Source organism: Moschus berezovskii, chromosome 6, assembly GCF_049115385.1.
Source record: "Moschus berezovskii isolate FMDL1 chromosome 6, NW_MosBer_1.0, whole genome shotgun sequence".
NCBI classification, from domain to species: domain Eukaryota; kingdom Metazoa; phylum Chordata; class Mammalia; order Artiodactyla; family Moschidae; genus Moschus; species Moschus berezovskii.
The window spans coordinates 95,389,242-95,415,350 of record NC_142465.1 but is presented as its reverse complement, the minus strand read 5'-3'; the positions used below and the strand labels follow the sequence as shown (position 1 = coordinate 95,415,350).

General features: G+C 35.3%; 1 protein-coding gene across 5 annotated transcripts in view; it reads left to right on the top strand.

Moving 5' to 3' along the window:
* Nucleotides 1-26,109, top strand: part of AEBP2 (AE binding protein 2) — a 296,022-nt gene that overhangs the window by 54,680 nt on the left and 215,233 nt on the right. For 4 of the 5 annotated variants that reach the window (XR_016037669.1, XM_055394700.2, XM_055394702.2 and 1 more), the window contains exons 6-8: nt 5,216-5,283; nt 7,202-7,315; nt 9,458-9,484. Coding sequence is in view for 4 of the 5 variants with exons in the window: in XM_055394700.2 (XP_055250675.1) it covers nt 5,216-5,283; nt 7,202-7,315; nt 9,458-9,484 (209 nt within the window). In the remaining variant the exon portion in view is untranslated. Of the gene's footprint in view, nt 1-5,215; nt 5,284-7,201; nt 7,316-9,457; nt 9,485-10,034; nt 11,603-26,109 lie in introns of those variants that run through there. The other variant, XM_055394699.2, reaches the window with a different exon arrangement.

The following is a 26,109-nucleotide window of genomic DNA, read 5'->3' as shown; positions in this document are numbered from 1 at the left end:
AGAACTGCATGTATATTTGTTGGATAGCTGTTGGAAAAAGCAAAATATCAAATTAAAAAAAAATAGTTTTTGGTTAACTAGAAGTTAATAGAGAAGTTAACAACTTTGATTCCCAAAGTTGTTTTCTTCTCATGCACCTTGCCATTTTATTATCCAGTCATCTTTATATTGCTATAGTTTGATGTAGGTGAGTTAGTAGAGATAAACCTTAGACCAGACTCAGTGATTTGAGTCCCTGGAAAAAGAGTTTCTTTAATTTTGGCAGTTGAAATAGAATTTAGGTTTTATATATTCTAATCAAAATGCATGAGAATTTAAATATAAAAGATCAGTATGGATATTTCTACTGGTTTGAATCTTTTATTTTTCCCAACTCCTCTACTAATGAGGTTTTCTTGTATTTTCACTTTTTTTTCATGATTACTTCCAGTTCACAGTCCCTGATTTTGATTCCCAAAGTTAAAGACAAGAAGGTAGAAGATTAGACACAAGGAAAGGGAATCTTTTCTGAGCTTGGAGTACATAATAGGTGTGGGTTGGGTTTAAGGAAAGGTTTGCCATACATATATGCTTTTAAAGAATGTTGGAAATACATTTTTAAATAAGAGTCAGAAGGAAAATTAGAGGCTTTGAAGACAAAGTCTAAAAATGACTGTGCTGGGAATTTTGTTGGGATTCAGCTAGATAAGGAGCTTGCTCAGCAGTGATGGTTAAAGTGCTCCTTTGGAATTTGATAACAGGTTTATGATTTGGTATGTCTATAATTGTTCTTTTTTTTTTTTAAGTTGAAATTAACATTTATTATTCAAGTTTACATTTAAGTATTAACACATAGGAGATAGAAAATATTAATCATTTTACAAGTTGAAATAAACTGAGGATTGGGACTTTGCTGACTGCCCTGTAGGTTAAGACTTGGCCTTCCAGTGCAGGGGGGTGTGGGTTTGACCCCTGGTTGGGAAGCTAAGATCCCACATGCCTTAGGGCCAGAGAGCCAAAAAACATAAAATTAGAAACAATATTGTAATCAATTAAATAAAGACTTTAAAAAGGTTCACATAAAAAAAATTTTTTTTAAAAAGCCTGAGGATTGACTGATCATAAAAAGTATTTCATGATGATTTGATAAAGTAGACTTTTAAAGGTTTTGCTGAGTAAAAAGCTTATGAGATAGGAGATTAGTTACTTAAATTTTATCCATTTGATCTTTTTCTTTTCTTGGAATACAGTTGATTTACAATATTGTGTTAGTTTCAGATATACAGCAAGGTGATTCAGTTATATATATGTTATTTTTCTGGTTATATTCCTTTATATATGATAAGATATTGAATATAATTACCTGTGAAAGTGTTAGTCGCTCAGTCATATCCTGACTCTTTGGTGATCCCATGGGCTGTAGCCTGCCAGGCTCCTCTATCCATGGAATTCTCTAGGAAAGAACGCTGGAGTGGGGTGCCATTCCCTTTTCCAGAGGATCTTCCTGACTCAGGGATCAAACCCCGGTTTCCTGCATTGCAGGCCGATTATTTACCATACTATACAATAAATTCTGTTTCTAATCTATTTTATGTGTAGTAGCTTGTATCTGTTAATCCCATACTTCTAATTTGTTCCCCCTTTCCACCTTCTAAGTTTTTTATTATAATTATTTTTAAAGGTTGGTAAGATGTGGTCCCAGACTCAAAAGGAGTGTGGCATTAGAGCTAATTTGTTCATTTACTTAAATACTAAGCAGCTACACGTGCCAGGTATTAATGATATAGAAGTGAACAAAATGGACAAAAAACAAGAAACTAGATATGCCTACACTCTAATGGGGGATACATGATAAACAGGGTAAATTAATAACATTAAAAGCTGGAAGGTGAGGATATGGACCATTCAGTTATTAGGGGTAGGGGCATCATAGCCAGAGGCAAGTGTGGAATCCTAAAGAAGGATTATGCCAAGCATGTTTGAAACTGGTGAGAAGGCTAGTGTAACTGGAGGAAATGATTGAGGCAGAGAGAGAAGAAGTGTCAGAGAGGTAATGGGGAGAATCTGGTTGGACTGACACCTTGGCTTTTTATTCCATGTGTGTTGGGAAGCCATTGGAGGAGTTTGAGTAGCCATGCTCTGATGTGAATTTTTAAATAAAAGTTCTATTGAGGTGTAGTAAATATAAACTCACCCATTTTAAGTATACAAGGTAATTCCTTGTGGTCCGTGGTTAGGACCTTGTGCTTTCACTGCTGGGGCCTGAGTTTAGTTCCTGGTCTGGGAACTAAGATCCTGCAAGCCGTGTGGCCAGGAAAAAAAAAAGTTATACAATTGTCTGAATTTTGACAGTTTTACTTACCAGTGAAACCACCACCACCACAGTTAAAAAATACGTTAGAACATTCCCATTACTCAAAACTTTCCTGGTGTAGCTTTGTGTGTTCATCTTTGTCTCTGCCTTAGAGAACTCACCAGTCTCTTGCCTCTCATGTAGGTTTTAATGTGCTCACTTCAGTTTCGGTATTGAGAACATATTGTAGGTCAGTGTGGGGGAGAGAACGGGTCAGTCTTTTCAGTATCTCAAGTGAGAAAAAACCAGAGTGGTTGCAGTGGAGATACTAAAAATTGTTAGGCTCTGGATGTCGTTTGAAAGTAGTATTGATGAGAATTACGGATGGATCAGGTATGGTAACAAGAGGATAAGATGACTCCCAATGTTTTTCGCCTGGGCAGCTAGCCAAAAGGATGGAGTTGCCTTTTAATAGCGTCTGTGAAGTGAGCAGATTGAGGGAGTTGTTGTTTAGTTGCTAAATCATGTCTCTTTTGCAACCCTATTGACTGTAGCCTGCCAGGCTCCTCTGGCCATGGGATTTTTCAGACAAGAATACTCAAGTGGGTTGCCATTCCCTTCTCCAGGGGATCCTCCTGACCCAGGGATCAAACCTGTGTCTTCTGCTTGGCTGCTGGATTCTTTACCATTGAGCCACGAGGAAAGCCCAGGTTGAAGGAGAGGGGAATATCAGGAGCCGTAATTTCAACAGATTCTGTGGAGCATCTAATGCTTTTGTCATGTAGGCAGATGGATATGAGTCTGAGCTTAGAGGAGATATGTGACTACAGATAAGAGTGGAAGTTTCTTGTATATTAGGGTGTTTAAAGATACCAGACTGGATAAGATCACCTAGCACGTATTAAATAGAAAAGAGAAGACATTGAAGGACTGAGGTTTGGGACCTGTCAACATTTAATTATTTAAAAGGGTAATAAATCTGATGAAATAATGGTCTAGTATTTAACAAGGACCTCTACCTGTTAGGGAATAGAGGCAACGATGATAGACAAGGTTCTTTTTATAAAGTGTAGCATCAGTTTTCACAGGATTTCATTAGAGCCGATCCTTGAGATGAAATCCTTAAGCTGACCACAGGAGAAGTAAAAATGATCAAAAAATGTGATATTGGGAGTCTGGAAGAAAACTTAAAATTTACTCCGTTAACATAGTCTATGAAAATGAAAAGTTTTCCTTTTGTAGAAAACATCTGCGAGGGTTTAAGAACATGATTGATAGCTGTTTGTTATCAATAAATTTTAAAAAACCTAGGAATAAGAGTGATTTTGCACCCCAAGTGACATTGTGGTGGCAGAGGTACCTTGACTGAGGAGAAGCAACAAAGGTGTAATATAGTCTGAAGAATGCTTTTTCCTGGGGTAACTGGAAGGAAGAAACATCCATAATAGGTAATGGTCTTCCTTGGACACAATAGAAAGGAAAGGAGCTAGGTGAGGAAATACTTGAAAGTTCCATGACTGTGACTGAGAAAGGTTGATGAAGGTGGTTTGTATTAAACAGAATCATTTCTGTTAGTAGTCAGTGTTTAGTACTAACTGTAAATAGAAGTTTTCTAGTATCAAATTAGCTTTGATAGTTAATTTGATAGCCATATTGATAGTGCAATATTTTACATAAGAATATTTATGTGGTGTACTGTGCTGTTCAGTTTGCCTAATTTGTCTTCCTTTGAAACATTTTCTTTGAGCCTTCTCCAGAAGAGGTCAGCAGAATCCCAGTTACCAATCAGTTGACTTGCTATACTTGGTTGCATTGCGTTATTTTTATATTTTATTTCTTTGTATGTAGAGGTAGTTTGTTTTAGTGTCTTCAGATCTGTCTTTGGGCTTTTTAATTAATCCCATTACCGAGTCTAGAATTAGAATACTTAACTATAGTGTTTTAAGTAATGGGACTAGAAAGTGTTTTGTATTTGCGTGAAGTACTGCTTTTACTTCTAATATGTTTTGAGAATGACACATAACATTTTTTGTGAGGCTATTTGAAACTTAAAAACTTGGTAAAAATATTGACATAGATTATTAAAACACTAGCGTTCTCATTAACATGCAAGTTCTCAGTTATAAAATGCCATTTTGATCGATATTTAAGAATCATTACTTTAGTTTTTAGAATCTGGTAATGAAAGACAAACATTTTGTTTTTCCTGCACTTAAATAGATCCTTATAGTTCTAGTTGATCCACACTTTAACTTAGATTTCTTAATCAAATCACACCTTAAAATCAAACCAAATTCCTTAAAATCAAACCTAAACACTGATTGATTTATGTTTCATTTAAAATAACACAAATCAACCCACAAACAAAAAGCCTCCACACAAATGACAGATACCTTAATCATAAAAAGGAGACTTGTCCCTTCCCATTGTTATTTTTTCCTTCACTATTCATTTGTTCTTCAAACACATTTCATTACTCCCCCGCATCCCCCTCCACCCCAAAAAAAAAAAACCATTTTAGCCAGTGTGGATTCTTGGTTGATATTCTGGCTCAGCTAAAGACTTAAATAAACAGCATTTTAAGAGATAATATGGTTTTTGTCTTTGACTGTATAAAGCTACTTTGCTTTTTCTCTTCTTTTTCTTTTGTGAAAATAGATGATCAAGAGTGAAATTGCTCTGAACTAATGGCAGCCCACTCCAGTGTTCTTGCCTGGAGAATCCCAGGGGCTGGGGAGCCTGGTGGGCTGCCGTCTGTGGGGTCGCACAGAGTCTGACACGACTGAAGCAACTTAGTAGTAGTAGGGCAGGACAAGATGTGGCGGTGGTAACATCTGGTCCCAGACATGAACACTTCAGTTCTTGATTAGGACCGAAAGCTTTTTTAAAGCATATTAGAATGATGTTTTATAGTTTTTGTAATTTATTTTATATCATTGCTAGGTAATAGCTAAGAGAAAAGAGGATTCTGGAAAGATAAAACTTTTGCTTCATTGGATGCCTGAAGACATGTAAGTATGTGGAATACTGCATATATAACTAATAGACTGATGTCTTAGTCTTATTAAAATCTTTTACTCAAAAATTACTTAAGCTATTGGGTTCAAATATAGAAGACTTAACAGGAATGAAATCACAGAACATTTTGAGGTTGTCAGCATGAAAAGAGAATCTGTAAAGGCTCTTAAGAGTACCTGGCTTAAGGTATAAGCTTTAAAATTAACTTTTAAAACAGTTTTTTTAATGTAAGTTGTCATAGCAATTTTAATCATTTTTAGGATGTGATTATTTTTAGAACTTTTAATAACCTTCAGGTAGGATAGGGGGTAAGCAACCTTAGTTATGCCTCTGAGTCAATTATTTTAACAATTTCTAAACATTTTCCAGGACACTATTAATGATATTTTATTGAAAAAAGCAATTGGTGAGTTTTCTAGGAGTGTTACATTTTTCTTTTGAGTTTTAGTACCCTTTTATTAGAGTGGTTCTGACCCATGTGCTCCTTAATTTGGATATTTCACGTTCGATATTCCTTTTATTCTTAAAAATTATTTTAGTTGTTGCAAAAGGTAAATGAAGGTATATCAGAGAAAAGCACCAGTAATAGAATAAATTGAAATGAATGGAATCTCATTAAAAATTAATAAGATGTGGTCCATACTTATTCTTGTTATTATATATTTTTCTACAATATCATTTCCCAAACTCCAGTCCAAAGAGATGTTAATGAACCTGATATGAATTAAGAGCTTTAAAAATAGATTTGGGATGGGATGAGGTGAGGGGTGGGGGAGGTTCAAGAGGGAGGGGACACATGTACATGCTGATTCATATTGTTGTATGGCAGAGACCTGCACAGCATTGTAAAGCAGTTATCTTCCAACTAAAAATAAATTTAAAAAATAGATTTGGGAGTTTACAGTGCACATTAGCATACTGAAGTAAAGAAATCTACTTAACTTTTTAAAAACCTTGTGTTTATCAAATGTCTGTGAGTGTAGGACATACTTTCCACTTCCTTTTACCCCCTCCTTTCCAGGTTTTAAAAAGCTACTCTAAAATATTTTGAATGTCTGTGTAAAATTTATTGAATGAACTTTTTACTGAACATTTAAAGCTACCCATTTTTCTCCACTGTTAAAAAAACATTAAACTTTGCTTTTATTTATAAGCTATGGAAAATGTTATGGAGATAGGCATTGCCTTCCTGAAAGTTTGTGTCAGCTTCTAATATCATCTATGACACTAGAGAGCTTATTTCTGACTTCTTATCAACACTGGCTGTTGGAGTTCTTACATTTTGCATTTCTTTGATTATGAGCAACTACATCTTTGGTGAATTAAATGGTTTATGTCCTTTGTATCCCCTATTCTTTTTCCCCTAATGAGAGTTCATTTTTTTCATACTGATTTGTAAGAGCTGTTTTTATAGTAAGGTTCCTTAAAAATTATATTTGGATGACTGTATTCTTAATATTTTAGAAATTGATCAATCCAAATATCAAAATGCTTTTATTCTGAAATTCATTTTTTTCCAAGTGAAAGTTAATCTGGTGGGGTTTTTCCTTCTTATATCTTTATAAAGAAGCTAGATTTCAGCTTTTTATCACATCATGCTCTAATTTCACTTAGCAAGCTAAGAGACAGGCAGTGTGTTAATATGTGTTTCCAAGTTGTGGGATGATTTTGCCATCAAAATTCATTTCCAGATTTATGTCTAAAATTTCACCATAGCATTTTCTGGCTGGGTCTCTACATCCCATTACTTAGATTACTGAGATTCCTTGGTGTCTGATAAGCTTGTTAACCTAGGTGACCCAGTCATACAAGTCAGAAAAAGCTGGGTAATGTGAGAAATGTGAAGATATGTGAAGGATAAACTTAATCTTAATGTTATTTTATATATGACCTGTTTTTTTTAATTCACAGTTTGCCTGATGTGTGGGTGAATGAAAGTGAACGACATCAATTAAAAACTAAAGTAGTTCATTTATCAAAGCTACCCAAAGATACTGCCTTGCTTTTGGACCCAAACATATACAGGTAACTTAAATTTTGCTTTGATGTTTCACTTTGAATTGTAATGGTAAATCTTCTTAAATTTTGGATATAAGGTCAGGACTTTATTTTTAAGTACTGAGTTTCAGTATCCAGCATATCTTGCTTTCTGGAGCTTTACATATGGAAATCATATCACAGTGATACATAAATTGTAGACTCTAGAAGGGCAGTATTTTGGTCAAGTTTATATGCCAGGTTAATTCCAGATTTATCTTGAGTAGCTTAGACTGTGATATAGACTGTTTTGAAAATAAGTGCCTTTTGTTTAAGTATTTGTAATTTTTTAATAATATCAAACATGTAGACCTGGACACATATCACATGTTCACTAAATACCACTAATGGTTGAAGTTCTTAAACTTGTACTCTTCGCAGACTTTTCAAAAGAGCAGTTCAAATATTACTGTGCTTGTTTTTAAGAGGTAGCTTGGAGTGTTCACATTTCTAAGTTTTTTGATCTTACCTTTGTTTTTGTGTGTCGTGCATATGGAATACGTTTAGTGGGGGAAGGAGAAGAGACCACCATTTCTGGCTGTTTGCTGGCTATTTGCTGAGTCACTGTACTCGGTACTTTATATAACACTTCCTCCTCACGGCAGGCCTGTGAAGCAGGTGAAGTAGGTGTACCTATGTCTGTTTTACAGATTAGAAATCTGAGGCAAGAGGTACATAGCTTGCCCAAAGTGACACAGCTAGGATGTGACTGAACTCTGTTCTGCCTCTGTGCCAATGACATACACTATGGTGATTAAGAAAGTGGTTGAAAATGCTTAAAAGGCACTCTTGAGTAAACTTTCTGTATTTTAAAAAGGAATTCTAGTTTAGTATATACTTTATATAGTAGTAGGTTGGATAAGAATAAGGTGACATACCTTGCTTCAAGGAGACACGGAGATGCTTCCAGACTTTGAAAGCATCTTTTGGTGAAAGTGCTTAGTCTGATGAAAACTTCTGTTTTTTTGTGGAATGAGCTAGGTTATCAAGAAACTAGCTAGCAGAGAGAACAGTGAAATAACCTTAGATGATTTAGCTTTCTCTTTTTAAAGAAAAATAATTAGATATTCGTTATTTACTGGCTCCTAATTTAGGACTTATTTCTGCTTATTCTTTGAAGGGAGTGATTAAAACTAGCATCCTAAAATAGTGTTATTTTGAGAGAACCAAGAATGGTCCTAAACATGCCTTAAGCAGTGAGTTGATAAAGGGGCATGAATTTTAAATAAAAAGTTGAAACTAACTTTTGTGTTTCTGCGCTGCATTCTACTTTCCACTCTATGAGAGTCTTCCTTGTTCACAGAATCAGCTTATTTTTGCTGTTCTTATGCTATATAGGAAGCAATTTAGATATTTTGATGAAAGTGACAAAAAAAATCATTCAGGCTCAGAGCTGATGTCCAGAAGTGCATAGGATTTGCATCGCCTGTTCTCAGGGTATAATTCTGCAATTGTTACTAATTTCTGGGGTAATGAAGATATACATTCTTAAGATGTATTTGCTACTTCTGTGGAGTTAATTTTCTTTAGTTGTAAACCATCTTCCACCCATCTTAACATTTAATCTTGAGTCTATAAACTTTCATGCTTCTATGATTCTGGAAATTAGAATCAAATCTACCCTAAAGTGGTGCAAAGTTATAGAACCCCCTACATTTGCCATGCTGTAGCAGCTTAGCAATGCTTGGACTTTGAGTGGGAAAGCATGTGAAATTAATAGGGGAAGAAAGCAATTATTCTAATTTCTTTTAGGAGAAAAAGTTTGCAGCTTATGCACATCTCAAAATGAAAGCATGACAAACATTCCAAACATATATTAACTTCAAAAATAGCAGTAAAAATGACATATTTATATGAAACTTAAACACTAACTTAAATTTCAAATAAATTTAAACATGAGATTCGTTTTTAGAAACACATTAATAGGTTACATGAAAAGGATTTGTTAAAAAGCTGTATATTATGTAACTGAATTTATATCCATCGTGTGAATGCTTAGGAAATAAATTTTCATGGTGATCAGTGATTGTCACATTTCCTATTTCTTATACATATTTGTATTTTTGAAACACTTCATATGTGTTTTTCATTCAGTTGAATAAAAGATTATCCCTTTTTCTCTTTTTCTAGAACAATGCCGCAGAAGAGGTTGAAGAGGTAAAAAATAAATAAATACATAAAAGCAAACAAGCGGGGACACCTGCAGTCTTAGTCACTGACAATGGGTTTTAGTAAAAGTTGCACATTAGAATCAACCCCCTTCCTTTTTTTTCCTTAAATCCAGTATTTAGAATATTTATGCTTAGTGTAAACATTCTGTGAATGAAGTAGGCTCTTCTGTGGAATATATTAATATATTACTGTATATCCACATTTTCATGGAGTGGTACTGTGGGAGACTGAGCAAACACTCTTCTGGCAACTTAGTGGAACAGCTTCTTAAAGGCTTTGCATGCTTGCTGCTTTAAGCTGCTTTTTTTTTTTTTAAACCCTTTAGTGATTACAGTAGTTGATATTGGAAAGAAAACCAATTACAACATGTGCCCTTACAAATACCAAAAGCACTGTAAGGATATTTGTCTTGACAGTGTCTATTGATTTGAAGTCTTATTAGGAAATATTTAGACAATGAAAATTATCGAGAGATAATTTACCTTTCAATTATGATAAATAGATGTGATTGGTTGCCATTTGTGTTCTTTTGCAGAACTCTGATAAGAAAAGTGTTCAATTTGTATTTAAGCAAACAGTGAACGACATTTGCAATCAACTAAAAATTCGTCTATCGAATTAGGGCTGAGAATTTCTGTTAAAGAGTGTTGCAGAATGTCTGGTGGCTCCCCTTTCAGGAGTAGGGTTTTCTCATGGAGTACAGTATGTTAATATTTACCTATATAACTAATCTGTTAACGGTTTTTGAAAAACCTCTATTTCAAATTATTTGAATAATCCTCATATTTTCATTTTAACCTATATAATAAGCCTCTATTTTTTTTTTTGAGGAAAGCATTTGGTTTGTGAGCTGTTTTTTTCTTAACATAAGAAAAATCTTATTTTTTTTACAAGTATCTTCAAACTGAATCCTTTATGCACCAAAGTTGGTTTTGAAAAGGAAAATAAAATCACTTTCTTGCTTGGTAAGCAAGAAGCCATATGGATTTTTTTTTTTTAACTTACAAAAATGGAAATATGTGTAACTTGTTAGTATTGTATCAAACAAATTGTTGCATAGAGTTAATAGAACATTGCTTGTAAATAATTCAGATTTGTAATATATTTTTATATTATGAAATGTACTGTAGATGTTTTTCTAGAGGCATGAAAAGTTAAATGTATATATTATGGGTAGAAATAATATTGAAGGATATTGTAATTCACTAGTGCTGCCAGAGGAATTGTTAATAAAGCACCTTCTTTAACAATAAATGTCTTTTGCAGACTTAAGGGACTATGTACTACTGTTAATATCTATAAGAGCAAAACACATTGAACATCCTTCCAGAAAGTCTTTGAGGGAGGACCTATTACCCATAATAGAATTATGGCACTCATTTCTGACAGTGACCGTGAAATCAATTATTTCCTTACTGTTGGAAGGACATATTGTAAAGTATGTGGTTATATGCAGTCAAACTGCAGAAACTACTCCTGATTGAGGAGTTTTCACTTTACTACAGTGATATAAAAAGACCAGCAGTTTTTACACTAAAATTTTTTAAAGAAAGAATAGACAAAAGTATAGAATTAATAAGCCTTTTGGTTCCAAAATGGGAAAGGTTCCATGATACATAAGTCATTTCTCATTTACTTTAAAAAAACTTTAAAAAATGATAAAAATTATGGAAGGCTTTATTCGTTAACAGTGGGGTTAAAGAGCTATAGTAAGTCATATAAAATTAAATGAAGTGCAAATAAAAGCACTGCTTCTGTAAGACATTCTGGAATGGTTGTTTAATAAGGGTATTATCATACGATCTGTAGCAAATGTGGTTTTATTTTTGAAAAGAAAAGCAGTGTGTTTTCTTACTATTTTTTGTTTTCTTTTGCTTAAGCACTTCATCATTTGCTTTATTCTGTATCTATGAAGTAATCTGCAATCTCCTTTGTTCTTTTTAAATTTTGATTTGTTATAAAATTGCCAAATAGTGTTTCAGATATATAGTTTGTACCTGTATTTTTATTTTATTGCCTCATGTTCTTGTAAGTCATTCTTAATTGACCGATGATTGTAGACCTTGCCTGAGTATTTTTTCTAATAAAACAAAGCAAATCACATTTAGTTTCAGAATTGTAACAATTCAATTAAGTTTTAAAATGACATCTGAATTATACATCTAATGTTTTCTTCAGGGGCACAGCAAATAAATTAGTTTTCCCATTGTGTAGAAATACTGAGATGGTCAAAACCAAATTTCATGGTTATTGATTACCTTATGAGTACTCAGTCACTCATGATACTCTGCTGCTTATCTGACTTTGTTCTGATACTATTTACACACACCAAAAAGAATACGGAATTGAAATAGTTTTATAACTTATATGTATACATATATATACACATGCAATTATGATTGGGAAATAAGTGTGGAAATTTTTACTTTATAGTGTTTATTTAGTAATAGCTATCCATCTATATTATTATTCCTATCCCTGTATTCCCTGCCCTCCTGCGTCTCTTCCCCTCACCTCTCTCTCTCTCTCTCTCTATATATATATATATATAAAATATGCTTTGTCTTTTCAGCAGCAGACAAAACTGCAGCTCACAGGCATACCCATTCATTTACTTGTGGCTGCTTTCTTTCTGTGTGACAGAGTTAAGTAGTGACACTTTATTACCTGCAAGCACAAAATGTTTACTATCTGACCTTTCAAGGAAAAATTTGTTAATCCCTGGTTATAGTTGATAAATTTTTCTATAAAATAAACCTAGATTGCACAAATTATATTTTAATATGATAGTATTATCTTGGTAATAAAGCAGCACATTAAATTTCAGTGAAGCTTTTTAATATACATGAGAGTATAAATACCGCCAGACTAAGATACATGCAACAAATGGTGTTTTTTTTTTTTTTTAACTTTTACATTGGAGTTCTTAATAGTTACTAACATTTCCCCATTTGTTATTGTATTTTGTCTTACTTGATAGGACTAAATGAGATTTTGTAAATCGGATCATGTTTTAAATCATAAGGCTCATCTTCTCTATCTGAAAGACTCTTGGAAGTGGAAAATATTGTAAAATTTAAAGTTGTTTATTTTTCAAATAAACTTTTTCAAATATAAATCTTCCCTAAAGTGGACACACATTACCTCTGAACTTCAGATGAAGGAAAATTAAGGTGGACAGTAGTTGACTCTCAATGCGTATTTTAAGATCTGTTTTATTCCCATTGCAAGCATTGATAATCATATCAGTAAATCTTTGTGAAACTTCTCCTCCCTTTTACACCTTAATAAAATGTTTTAAATATGCAAGTACTCATAAAAGGATAGAATTTGCCACAGTTGTTTAATACATCTTTTATTGTTTGCTGTTGGAATTCTTTTAAAAATATCATATGGTTAGAAAAAGTGTTAGATGTTTGAATAAGGTATGAAAATGGGTAAATATGGTTGAAGTCTTTAAAATAGTTGATGGGGGGCTTCCTATATGATTACAACTTTTTTTCTTTTCTTTTTAAAGTCTAATACCTTTTCCTATGTTCTCTAAAAGACAAAGAGAAATTCTTATTTAGGTAGATTCTTTATTGGAAAAACTGATACATTTATATGTATGGAAAGGCCGGGGGTTGCACACCTACAAGGAAATGCTTATATATAAAGCCTTTATTAAAAAGAGTACAGTCACATATGTCATTTGAATATCTTGGGGGATTTTTGTTTTTTGAGAGAAGTTTTTGTTTGTTTTAATGAATAGTATTTTTCTACTTTTAAAATGTAAGTTTCTTAAAAGGTAAGATTTTAAGCGAAAATATCTTATATATTTTTCTTTTTTAATTCTTAAAAGAATCTGACCTAGTGGAGGACATTTTGCAATTCAAAACTAGCTATAATACAGATAAAGTCTGAGGAGTTTTTTTGTTTTTTAATGGTTTAGAGTATTTTGTCATTGCTAATGGTTATGAACTTCAGAAGCCTTGAGAATGTAACAAGTGCTGTATTACTTTAAATTAAAATTTAAAAAAATATTTACATAGTCCAGTTCATTCTCTGAATCAGATTTGCATGGTATATAACACATGGTTCTATATTACTATGAAAATTAAAAAAGGACTTGTAAACAGAGCAGGAATTGCAACCCATATTTTTTTCTAGGTCAGTAGTCTTTTCTGCTACACCAAATGGCTTTTCACAGTGTGAAAGAGAAAATAAATGTGTGCTGTAATACCACTACAAAGTTGTTTTCAGTGTTTCAGCCATACCCAGTCTCTAACATAATACATGGTACAAAATTAGTCTCTAAAATATTTATTGAATGCGTGTTACAGGTGAATTACTTGTTATATAGAAAGGTATTTCGGAGAGTATGGGTGAAGCACACTGGCTTAAATGGTACTCTGTGGTAATATTATTTATATGTGAACCTATAAAGGGAACTGCAGTTTGCCTAAACATTCTCAATGAAAAGAATTATTGATGTTATATTTTTACATACTCAGTTGTAATAGTATTTTTAGTTTGTTTACTTTTGTGAAAAACATTCTCAATCTTGTTTTTGTAGAGTGCGCCTCCCCTTATTGAAGCCCAGTTGATTTATGTTTTGTTAGTTTTTGGTGTACTGTGAAGTGGTTCATATATATACACACACATATTTGTAGAAGCCCTTTTTAAAATAATAAGACTTCAGCTATATTTGTGGTATGATTAACATGTTTTGAAGTAATAACAGTATTTCAAAGGAGTTACCTAGTATTTGATTAATTTATCTTAATGTTTTTATCTTACAACATTGTAAGGACCTTTTTCCCTTTTCACTATTTATAAGACCCTGCTAGAGGGAGAGCTACATTTTTTAAGTCTTACAAATTTTTTTATGAAATTGCTAAGGATTTTTATGTTCCTGTTAAAGAAAGCCATTTCAGGAATTCATTTATATTGGGGATGCCTAATAAAACTCATGTAAGATTATTACATGTTTGAGGGATTTTTTTCCTTTTAGAAAAGCACATTTGTGTAGCTAAGTTACACAAATTTAGTTAGTGTGTAGCTAAGAATAATAGATTGTAAAACGTGAGCATGGTGAGCATTTATTCTTGGTTGCTGGGCCCAGTGCAAGTAGTTTTGTGTTAACATTGAGCCTTGCAGAAGAGTAGGTCAGAAGATTTCCCATAGCGTTACATTTTGACTTCTGTATACACTGCAGTTTGCTCATCATCAAAAGTTGAGTTTCAGTCTAATACCAGTTGACCTGCTTTACAACTGTTTTGTTCTTCCACACATGCATTTGATTTGCTAATATTTGTTGAGTACTTTTGCATCTGTGTTCATCAGTGACACTGCCTTTTTTTTTTTTTTTTGTATTTTCTTTGTGCTAGCCTTGTAAAATGAGTTTAGAAGCATTTCCTCTTTTCAGTTTTTTGGAAGAGTCTGAGTCTAGCTTTTCTTTGAATATTTGGTAGAATTCACATGTGAAGCCATCAGGTCTTAGACTTTTGTTTTTTGGGAGGTTTTTGATTAGTATTTCAATTTCTCTGCTAGTGATTAGTCTAATGATTGGCCCATTCAGGTTTTCTGTTTCTTCATGATTCAGTCTTAGGAGGTTACGTAATTTTAACTGTTTATCCATTTCTCTTACATTGTCCAGTTTGTTGGCGTATAATTTTCATAGTATTCTCTTATAATCTGTTGTATTTCTGTGGTATCTGTTGTAATTTCTCCTTTTCGTTTTCAGATTTTATCAGATACTTTTTTCGTAGTTTAGCCAAAGGTTTGTCAGTTTTCTTTTTAAAAAAAATCTATTGTTTTTTAACCTCTAATTCATTTATTTCTCCTCTGATCTTTATGTCCTTCTACTGACTTTGGACTTTGCTCTTTTTCTGGTTCCTTTAGGTATATGATTTGAATTTTTATTTGAAATTTTTCTTGTTTCTTGAGGTAGGCCTGTATTGCTATGAATTTCCCTCTTAATACCACTTTGGCTGCATCCCGTAGATTTGTAAAGGTGTATTTACGTTTTGATTCGTCTTCAGATATAAAAACATTTCTTCTTTGGTTGACCCAGTGGTTGTTCAGTAACATGTTGTTAAGTCTCCACATATTTGTGAATTTTCCAGTTTTTTCTTACAGTTCATTTCTGTGGTTTGGAAAAGATGTTTGATCTGGGTCTTAATTAATTTATTGAGATTTGGTATTACATTCCAGACTATGGTCTGTTCTTGAGGATGTTCTGTGTGATCTTGAGAAGGATGTGTGTTCTGCTACATTTGGATGAAATGTCCTACATATGTATTTATTAAGTCCAATCTGACTTAATAAAACATTTTTTTATTAAACTTATAAACTTTATAAAACTTTATTAAACTTATAAACTTTATAAAGTTTACTCTTACTTAGGACTGCTGTCTCCTTGTTGGCATCGTATCTGGATGATGTGTCCTTTGATGTAAGTGGGGTGTTAAAGTCCCGTACTATTACTGTGTTGCTGTCAGTTTCTTTCTGTAGGTCTCTTAATAATTGCCTTATGTATTTCGGTGCTCCTAGGTAATATGCATATATATTATTAACTGTTATACCTTCTTGATGAATTATCCCCTTTATCATCATATACTGTCCATCTTTGTCTCTCATTACCCTTTTTGGTTCTGTTTTGTCTGCTGTTTGCTTGGAATGTCGTCTTTCCTTTCACTTTGAGCCTATGTTTGTCTTTAGAGCTGAGTCTTCTGGAGGCAACATATAGTTGGGTCTTGTTATTTTAATCTTTTCAACCAGCACGTGTGTATCTTTCTTGTTTTTTTTGGTCTGAAGCATGTGGTTTGTGGGGTCTTAGTTCCCTGACCAGGGATTGAACCAGGGCCATGGCAATGAAAGCACCCAAGTCCTAAGCACTGGACTGCCAGGGAATTCCCATACCCTGTATCTTTTTGATTGATGTACAATTGATGAATAAGGACTTACCAATTTTATCTTTTGTTTTCTGGGTATTCTGTATCTTTGTTGTTTCTTTTGTGTGTGTCTATTTCTGTCTGCTATTTTAGTGTGGTGGTTTTCTTATAATGTTTTTCTTAGTTCCTCTTTTGTTGTGTTTTGTGTCTTACCTAGAATTATATTGTATGGTTACCATGGGATGTGTATAAATTTCTCATAGATAAAGTAGTTCTTTTCCTGCTGATAGCATCTTATCTTCATTTGCCTATATGAATTTTCCGCAGTATTTTTGTGGTCCCAAGTTATTCCTTTCTATTTACCAAATTGACATCATTTTATTTTTACTTCTTTTTCCCCTTTAACCTTTATGTTGTAATTAAATATTTAGCAGCATATTCTAGTACAGAGTTACAGTTTTCTGATTGTATTAGAATTAGAAATTCTATTACCTTACTTCAAAGTTTTGTGTCTTTTCATTTCAGCAGGAAGATCTTTCAGCATTTTTTGTAAGGCAGTCCTGTGTCTGTGTGTGTGCTCAGTCATAGTCTGACTCTTTGTGACTCCATGGACTGTAGCCCACCAGTCTCCTCTGTCCATGGAATTTTCCAGACAAGAATACTGGGATGGGTTGCCATTTCCTGCTCCAGGGGATCTTCCTGACTCAAGGATCCAACCCTCATCTTGTGCCACCTGCCTAGTGGTCATGAACCTCCTCAGCTTTTGTTTGGGAAAACCTTTATTTCTCCTTCATGTCTAAAGAGTAACTTTACTGGATAGGGTATTCTTGGCTCACAGATTTTATCTTTCAGTATTTTGAGTATGTCATTCCACTCACTCCTGTCCTGTAGTGTTTCCACTGAGAAAGCTTGTTGTTTAGTAGCTCAACCATGTCCCAACTGATTTGCAACGCTATGGACTGTATAACTCACCAGGCTCCTCTGTCCATGGGATTTCCCAGGCAAGAATCCTGGAGTGGGTTGCCATTTTTTTCTCAAAGAGATCTTCTCGACTTAGGGATTGAGCCTGGGTCTCCTGCATTATCGCAGGCAGATTTCTTTACCACTGAGCCACGGGGGAAGGCTGGTGCTGAGAATGCTGCTGGTAATATAATGGGAGTTTCTTCGTAGGTTACTCTTCTTTTTTTTTTTACCTTGACTGTCTTTAAAACTCTTTGTCACTGGCTTTTGACAGTTTTAATATGATATATCTGGAAAGAGTTCTTTTTGCATTGAGGGAATTAGGTATTCTCTTAGTTTCATAGACTTGTGCATCCGGTTCCTTCTCCAGGTTTGGGAACTTCTCCACAATTGCTTCTTTAAATGAATTCTCTTTTCCCTCTCTTCTGGGATACCCATTTTGCTTATAACTTGATAGTTCTCATAGAATTCCTTATTCCTTCCTTTTCTACCTGTATCATTTCTAAATTTCTCTTCCTTACCATCTGCTTTATATTCAGTGCTTTCTAATGTGTTCTTCTTCTCAGTTATTGAGTGCTTTAATTCCAGAATTTGTTTGGTTCTCTTTTACAGTTTCAATCTGTTTGTTAAAGCATTCTTTCTGTTCATTAATTTTTAAAATACTTTTTCTGAATTTTCTTGTAGCTCATTGTGTTTCTTCATGACAGCCCTTCTGAATCTGTCAGATTGCAGTATTCTGTGACTTTAAGTTCGGTATTTGGAGAATTGTTGTTTTCTTCTTGTGATACCATGTTTACTGTGGTTTCTTGTGGTATTTGATTTCCTTTTCTGGTGCATTTGAACTAGTGAATAATGTTCTTCAGGTAAAGCTTTATTTACTTGATTCTGATAATAGGTGAGTAATGAGAGGTCTTTGTTTTCCAGTTTAGTTGCTAAGTCGTGTCTGAGTCTTTTGCAACCCCATGGACTGTAATCCATCAGGCCCCTCTGTCCATGGGATCTTACATCTTCTTATGATCCCTTCAAGCCCACTCTGGATGCAATCTTTTGTTGTCATTGGAAGAAATCTCATGTAGTTTCCCTAGTTTTTCTGGTTATGCTTGGGTAAAAAAAGCTCCCCCAATTTCATGTAGTCATAGAAAGTCATTTTAGCCATTTAATGATTTCGTGAAGTATTTATCTTAGTCAATTTTTGCTGTCCTCTTAGGTGCACTTTGACAGACACTCATGAAATCACCAACACAGTCAAGATACAGAACGTGTCAATCACCTCCTGTAGGTTTCCTCCTGGGCAGTTCATTATGCCCCCTTGCTTCAGCCTCTGGCAACTGCTGATCTGTTTTCTCTCTTTAATATAGATCGGTTTGCATTTTATAAGATTCTGCATAAATGGAATCATACACACACACACGTACTCTGGTTTCTTTCAGTGTAATGATTTTGAAATGGATCAGCAAATACTGTTAAGTATTTACATTTTCTGTTTATCTAGAGACATTAAACACTTTTATTTTTTTTTGTCTTTGTATTCTAAGTAGGCATTGGAAACATTAAAAATTAAATGCTTCTGACTTTAGATTATTAAGATTTATTAATAGTGAATAAACGCAATATACTTCTTAAATATAATTGGGTAGCATTAAACACATTAAGGCAGTTTTTTTATTAAAACAAATGGTTTAATCATAATTTATATCTATTTTTAAGGTAGTTGGGGCTTCCCTTGTACCTTAGTCAGTAAAGAATTTGCCTGCAGTGCAGGAGACCCGGGTTCAATCCCTGGGTTGGGAAGATCCCCTGGAGAAGGAAATGGCAACCCACTCCAGTATCCTTGCCTGGAAAATCTCATGGGCAGAGGGGCCCGGTGGGCTGCAGTCCATGGGGGTCACAAAGAATCGGGCATAACTGAGCGACTAACACTTACTTACTTATGTAAAGTAGTTGTGTGACAGGATGGAAGTCCTTAGCCGTTTCTTTACATTGGAGGTGTGAGAATAAATATTTCTAGCAAGTGGGCTGTCACACTTAGAATGTCATGACGTTTACATACAAAACTAGTAAAATGTTAGTAGAAAGTGAAATCTTAAGCACATGTGTAAAGGGCAAGGGCTTGCCACTATTCTTGATCTCATGAGACTGAAAACTGGATGGGAGATGAAAGGCAGTATACAAATGAATGAAATACACAGTGGGTTATGTGGTGTAAATGCTGTGAAGAAAATGAGGATGGAAGAGGATTTGTGATACAGTTTAAGTGGGGTAGTTGATAAAACCTTATTGATAAGGTGACTTGAGAGCAAATCCCTGAAGGCACCAAGTTCAGAGCCTTAATATAGATTAAGGTACCTCAGGGAACAATATTTCTAGCAGAGAAGAGCAAGTCTAAAAACCCTTGATGCAAGAGCAGTCATTTCAAGTATATATATCAAGTACTTGACCCCATCCCAGCATAATCCCAAGCATTGGTGATGCTGCCTTGAACAAAGCATTAAAATAATTTCAGCATCTTGGAGCCTGTGTTTAATAAAGCTTAATGTGTTGTTGGGCTGGGGTTGATGCAAAAGGACTTCATGTTTGAGGAGGTGAGAAGAGCAGTTAAAAGACTATTAAAACAAGCAGCTGCTGGAACCAGAGTGAATGGTGGTAAAAAGTTGGATATTAATTGGCAGGTAGATTTGGTGAGAGTTTGGATGAGGTGTGAGTAACTCCAGAATGACTCTACATTTGGAGGGTGAATTAAGCTTTGAGTGGTTTACACTTGGATTGCTTATTAAATATCCAAGTAGTAGTGTGTGAGTCAGGAAGGTACAGTGGAAATGGTTTAAAATCGAAGACTATGAATGCAGTTTACATACTTCCATTGACATCTAGGTTAAGTTAAACATTCATCGTGGTGAGTTTATCATTTCACTTTCAGTGAAGAGTTCGTAAGCTTCCTTTTGAGTCTTCTTGTTTAGTTGCTAGGTTGTGTCTGACACTTGTGACCCTATGGACTGTAGCCCACCAGGCTCTTCCGTCCATGGGGTTTCTGAGGCAAGAATACTGGGTTGGATAGCCATTTTCTATTCCAGGGCATCTTCCCCACCCAGGAATTGAGCCTTCATCTCCTGTATTGCAGGCAGTTTCTTTACACCTGAGCCACCAGGGAAGCCCTTTTGAGTCTGGGCTTGAGGTAAGAGCAGAAACCTGGGCCATTTCTAAATAGGCAACAGGCAGCAGAAATTCAGTCTAAGACTGAGAAGAACTAGTGTTTGATAAGTTTATCACTGCCAAGTGTTGATAAGGAATGAGTCAAGAGTTGCTTTGTGATTAAAAAAAAAATCTAGGCACAGAAAGACAATTGCATACCCTTTATATCAGAAAAGCAAGAGAGTTTCAGAACAACATCTATTTCTGCTTTATTGACTATGCCAAAGCCTTAAGTGGATCACAATAAACTGGAAAATTCTGAAAGAGCTGGGAATACCAGACCACCTGACCTGCCTCTTGAGAAACCTGTATGCAGGTCAGGAAGCACCAGTTAGAACTGGACGTGGAACAGCAGACTGATTTCAAATAGGAAAAGGAGTACATCAAGGTTGTATATTGTCACCCTACTTATTTAACATATGCAGAGTACATCATGAGAAACGCTGGACTCGAAGAAGCACAAGCTGGAATCAAGATTGCTAGAGTATCAATAATCTCAGATACGCAGATGACACCACCTTTATGGCAGAAAGTGAAGAGCTAAAGAGCCTCTTGATGAAAGTGAAAAAGGAGTGAAAAAGTTGGCTTAAAGCTCAACATTCAGAAAACTAAGATCATGGCATCTGGTCCCATCCCTTCATGGCAAATAGATGTGGAAACAGTGGTAGACTTTATTTTGGGGGGCTCCAAAATCACTGCAGACGGTGACTACAGCCATGAAATGAAAAGACGCTTATTCCTTGGAAGAAAAGTTATGACCCACCTAGACAACATATTAAAAAGCAGAGACATTATTTTGCCAACGAAGGTCTGTCTAGTCAAGGCTATGGTTTTTCCAGTGGTCATGTATGGATGTGAGAGTTGGACTACAAAGGAAGCTGATCGCTGAAGAGTTGATGCTGTTGAACTGTGGTGTTGGAGAAGACTCTCGAGAGTCCTTTGGACTGCAAGGAGATCCACTGAGTCCATCCTAAAGGAAATCAATCCTGAATATTCATTGGAAGGACTGATGCTGAAGCTGAAACTCTAATACTTTGGCCACCTGATGCGAAGAGGTGACTCACTGGGAAAGACCCTGATGCTGGGAAGGATTGAAGGCAAGAGGAGAAGGGGACGACAGAGCATGAGATGGTTGGATGGCATCACCGACTCAATGGACATGAGTGTGCGTGAACTCCAGGAGTTGGTGATGGACAGCCCTGGCGTGCTGCAATCCATGGATTCGCAGAGTCGGACACAATTGAGCGACTGAACTGAACTATATCCTCCACAGATTTAAATGAATTGTCTTAAATCTTCTTGGCAAAATGTGGGCTAAGTGGGCATTATCACTTGAACTAATAGGAATGGTGAACATCTTTTGAGACACCAATTGCTGGATTCTGTTCCAAGTTCCTTAGGTGCACTGATCAATTTAATCCTCAAAAATAACTCTTTATGAAGCAGGGATCATGCATTGAATGGTGGAGAAAGCAGGTGTAGAGTGGTTAAGTCATGTTTCCAAGATCACATAGTGAGCGTTTGGAAAAATCTGTTGGGGAATTTGTGAATAATATTCCAGAGGAAGTGATTTTCAAACTTGACTTAGAAGGGTGCCTTTGACAGAGGAAATAGAATGTGCAAAAACGACCAAAACTGAACAATGGCGTTAACTATTTAGTGTCAAGCATATCCTTGGTACTTTGAATAAAAATCGATAAGGGGTTCTGTTCCTACTTTCCAGACTTGAGAGGAGGAAGAGGAGGACAGTGGCATTAACATAGCCGCTGTGTAGCATGGAGGGCTGTGCTGGAGGCTTGCCTGGATGATTGTGGAAGTACCGAGAGCGTTTGGTCAGCCTGGAGCATCAGGGCAGGCTCCCCTCAGAAGAGAACTCCGAACTACCTTGTAAAGATTACCTGGGACTCTGTTGAGTGGAGGGCCAGATGGAGTGGTTTAGGACGGAGGAAGCTCTGTGTGCCCAATCCCTGGAACAGCCTGAGTGCGGTGAAGTGGGAGGTAGGGAGTGGTGGAAGTGATAACAGCCTTGTTACCATGCGTCATCATGGTTTGGGTTTCCTGTGGAAGATGTGAGAAACTATTCAAGGTTTCTGGAAGGAAGTTAATGGTCAGATTCTTTTTTTGGTCACTGTGCCAGTAGTACATAAGAAGCTGGGCCTGGTGGATTGGTGGGGGGACAACTAGTCCAAACGCTGCTGTTGTGCGTTTCTCCACAGAGGGAGAAATAAGAGCATCATAATATTCAAAGGGGTGTATGTTTTCAAAGCACTTTTTTATGTATTGAAAGTACCTGAAAAGTACCTTTTGAAGATTTGAAAATAGTTGATTTCTGGGGTGGTTAATATAGTTCTGTTCTTACAGTCCTTAATCAAACAGTTTTATCTGTTATATTCAGACTTGTCTCGGGGACTAAACTAAGTGACCTTTTAAACTCTATATGTTGCTCTAATTATACCATTAAATGTTTTCTTTTAAAGTGGGATGTAAAATACAGAGCACAGAACATTGCCCATTTTATCTTTGTGAGAGGTAAGACATCAAAAATGTTCTTAAAGCACTTAAAAGGTGCCTTGGCCTTTATGGAAAATCATATTCAAACTGGCAAACAAGTCCTACCTAGATATACTTACAAATAGGTGGAAGCATAATCTCATTAACATTGGATTGAGCCAGGAATTACGTTGGGTTTTTTTTTTTTTCTTCTTGAATTTTTGTGACATTGTGGAAATCACTTAGGAGCTTAGCAACTTACGGAATGTTTCCTAAAATAAGGAATGGTATTCATTGTATAGAGAAAGTTTGTTGATGTTTATAAGGAAATTTGAACATGAAGCAGATATTCAAAGCTGATTTGGTAAACATCAAATAATTGGAAGTTTAATCCTTCCCGGAGGGAAAAAAGGGGGGAAGGGAGCAAAATATAGAAGTTAATCATAGTGACCAGTATACATGGGTGTGGTAGGCAACTCCTGTGGTTGGGAACATGGCCAGCGGTCCTGCCTTGGATGCCATATTATGAAGGTTGGCAGTTGAGGTGCTTCTAGAAGATACTTCTGAGGATTATTTTATCCATTCCTTGGAGAAAATATGAAACTGTTGGCTTGGTCTCTTTATCTTTTTATTTCTCTTTTTGTTTCAAAAGGTTTCATACTGTTCCGAAGCAAGATAATGTTTTTAAAAACTATTAATAATAAACATAGCACGTAGGAAAAATTTCAAAGTACAGGTCGAGTGATGTCCCCAGAATGCATGCTCTGAAATTTGGTACATTTGTTAGAGATTAGTCACAAACTTGTTAGCTCATTGTGAAACTGGTGTAAGGAGAAAGTCTCCAGGTTCATGCTGCTTACAACTCAGTCATTTAGCATTTAGAATTACCTGTTCAGAGAGGTGAATTTGCGTATCCTTTGCATTTAATCCTTATGCTAATACATGAAATGTGGGTTTCATCATTTTTGTTTTACAGATGAGTTACTCAGGCAACTTACCCAAAACTATACATACAGCCAGCAAGTTGCTGAGCCTGGAATTTGAAACACTTTTTTCTGATTCTAAACCTAAAGGGTTTACAACTGTGCCTTTTGGATAAGTGGTTTATTATTGATATTTGAATGTATTTTACAAGGCTGTGTTAAAAGAATAAGTATCTCTGAAAGAAAACATCTTAGTTACTCTCAAGGAGATCTTAACCAAGCCTTGCTCATCTTCCTCCTAGTCTTCTTGCAAACAGTTTCCACTTAATAATGCAACTCTGCCTAAGGATTGAAATTACTTTTAATTTACAAAAAACAGCAAGGTAAGTATTGGATAAAACCATTGGAAGTATTTTATCTTCATTCATTTTTTCCTTAGTGTTCTTTACTTATGCAGATCTGAGTTTGTGACCTGTATCATTCATTTCCTTCTCTCTGACGAACTCTTATTATTTTTTGCAAGGCAGGTCTACTGACGAGTTTACCCAACTTCTGATTGAAAAAGTTTCTCCTTCACTTTTGAATAATTTCACAGGATACAGAATTCATAGTTGGTTGGGGTTTTTTTGTCTCAACACTTTTAAATATTGCATTCCACTTTCATTGATTGCATGGTTTCTGAGGAGATATCTGATATTATCTTTGATCCTTAAAAGATAAGGTATTTTTTGCTCCCTCTAGCTTCTACCAAGATTTTTCCTTTGATTTTCTACAGTTTGAATATGATATTTTATGGCAGATTTTTTTTTTTTTTGGCATTTATCCTGTTTGTTTTCTTGAGTTTCCTGTCTGTATGTCTGACATTAATTTTGGAAAGTTCTCCATCTTGATTACTTCAAATATTTCTTCTGACCCTTTCTTTCCTAGAGGTATTCTCATCACAGATACATTATACCTTTGCAGTTGTCCCATAGCTCTTGGATATTCTGTTCCTTCCTTCCTTGCTCCCTTTCTTTTCCTTTTTCTTCTCTTTGCTTTTCAGCTCTAGAGGTTTCTCTTGATATGTACCCTAGCTCATAGGTGCTTTCCTGAGCCCGTCAGTCTTCCTTTTTTCATTTCTAGCATGTCTTTTTGATTCTTTTAGTTTCCATCCGTGCTTATATTACTCATTTATCTTGAATATTGTCTGCTTTCTTCATAACATATGAATACTTATTCTCTTATATATTAACTTTGATTATTTTAAATTCCCAGTCTGATAATTACAGAATGCTTGCTCTGTCTCTTTAAAAATGTCGGCTTTTGTGTTTTTTTTGCATTTTAGTATCCATGTAATTGTTGAAAGATGGACAGGATGTACCTGGTATAAAGAACTGTGGCTTTTAGCAATGTGAAGTGTTCTTTAGTCCTCTATGCATGTTCAGTATTTTCACTGTAAACATCTTTAACTGCAAGTGACTTCACCATGTCACTAAGGCAGTTATGCTCTGAAAAAATAATTGAAGATAAAAGAGGCACATTAAAAAGGACATAATGAAACATGAAAAAATCAACAGCAAATTTTAAAATATTGTGAAAAACAACAAAATATTTGAATACATTTAAAATGTGCACAGATTCATGCTTATGGTTGTATGTGGGTATATCTTTCGGAAAGAAATTATTTTTTATTTTTTTGGCTATGCTGCCTGACTTGTGGAATCCTAGTTCCGTGGCCAGGGATCAACCCCAGGCCCCCTGCAGTGGAAGTGTAGAGTCCTAGCCATTGTATCGCCAGGGAATTTCTTATACTGTCTTTCTTAAAGTCAATCATAAAGATTCAGAATCTTACTGTAGACATAAATTCTTTATGATATAAGGAAATCTACTTTTGAGTCGATTCACATTTCTTTGGAAGTAAACAGGGATGCTGCTCTTTCTTATTCATACATGTGATGTATGCAAGGGCTTCCCAGGTGGCTCTGTGGTAAAGAATCCACCTGTCAAGGCAGGGATGTGGGTTTAATCCCTGAGTCAAGAAGATCCCTTGGAGGAGGAAATGGCAACCCACTCGAGTATTCTTGCCTGAAAAATCCCATGGATGGAGGAGCCTGGCAGGCTACAGTCCTTGGGGTTGAAAAGAGTGATTGAGCACACACAGCATATGTAAGTGGTATTGCCTGTCTGGAGTGCC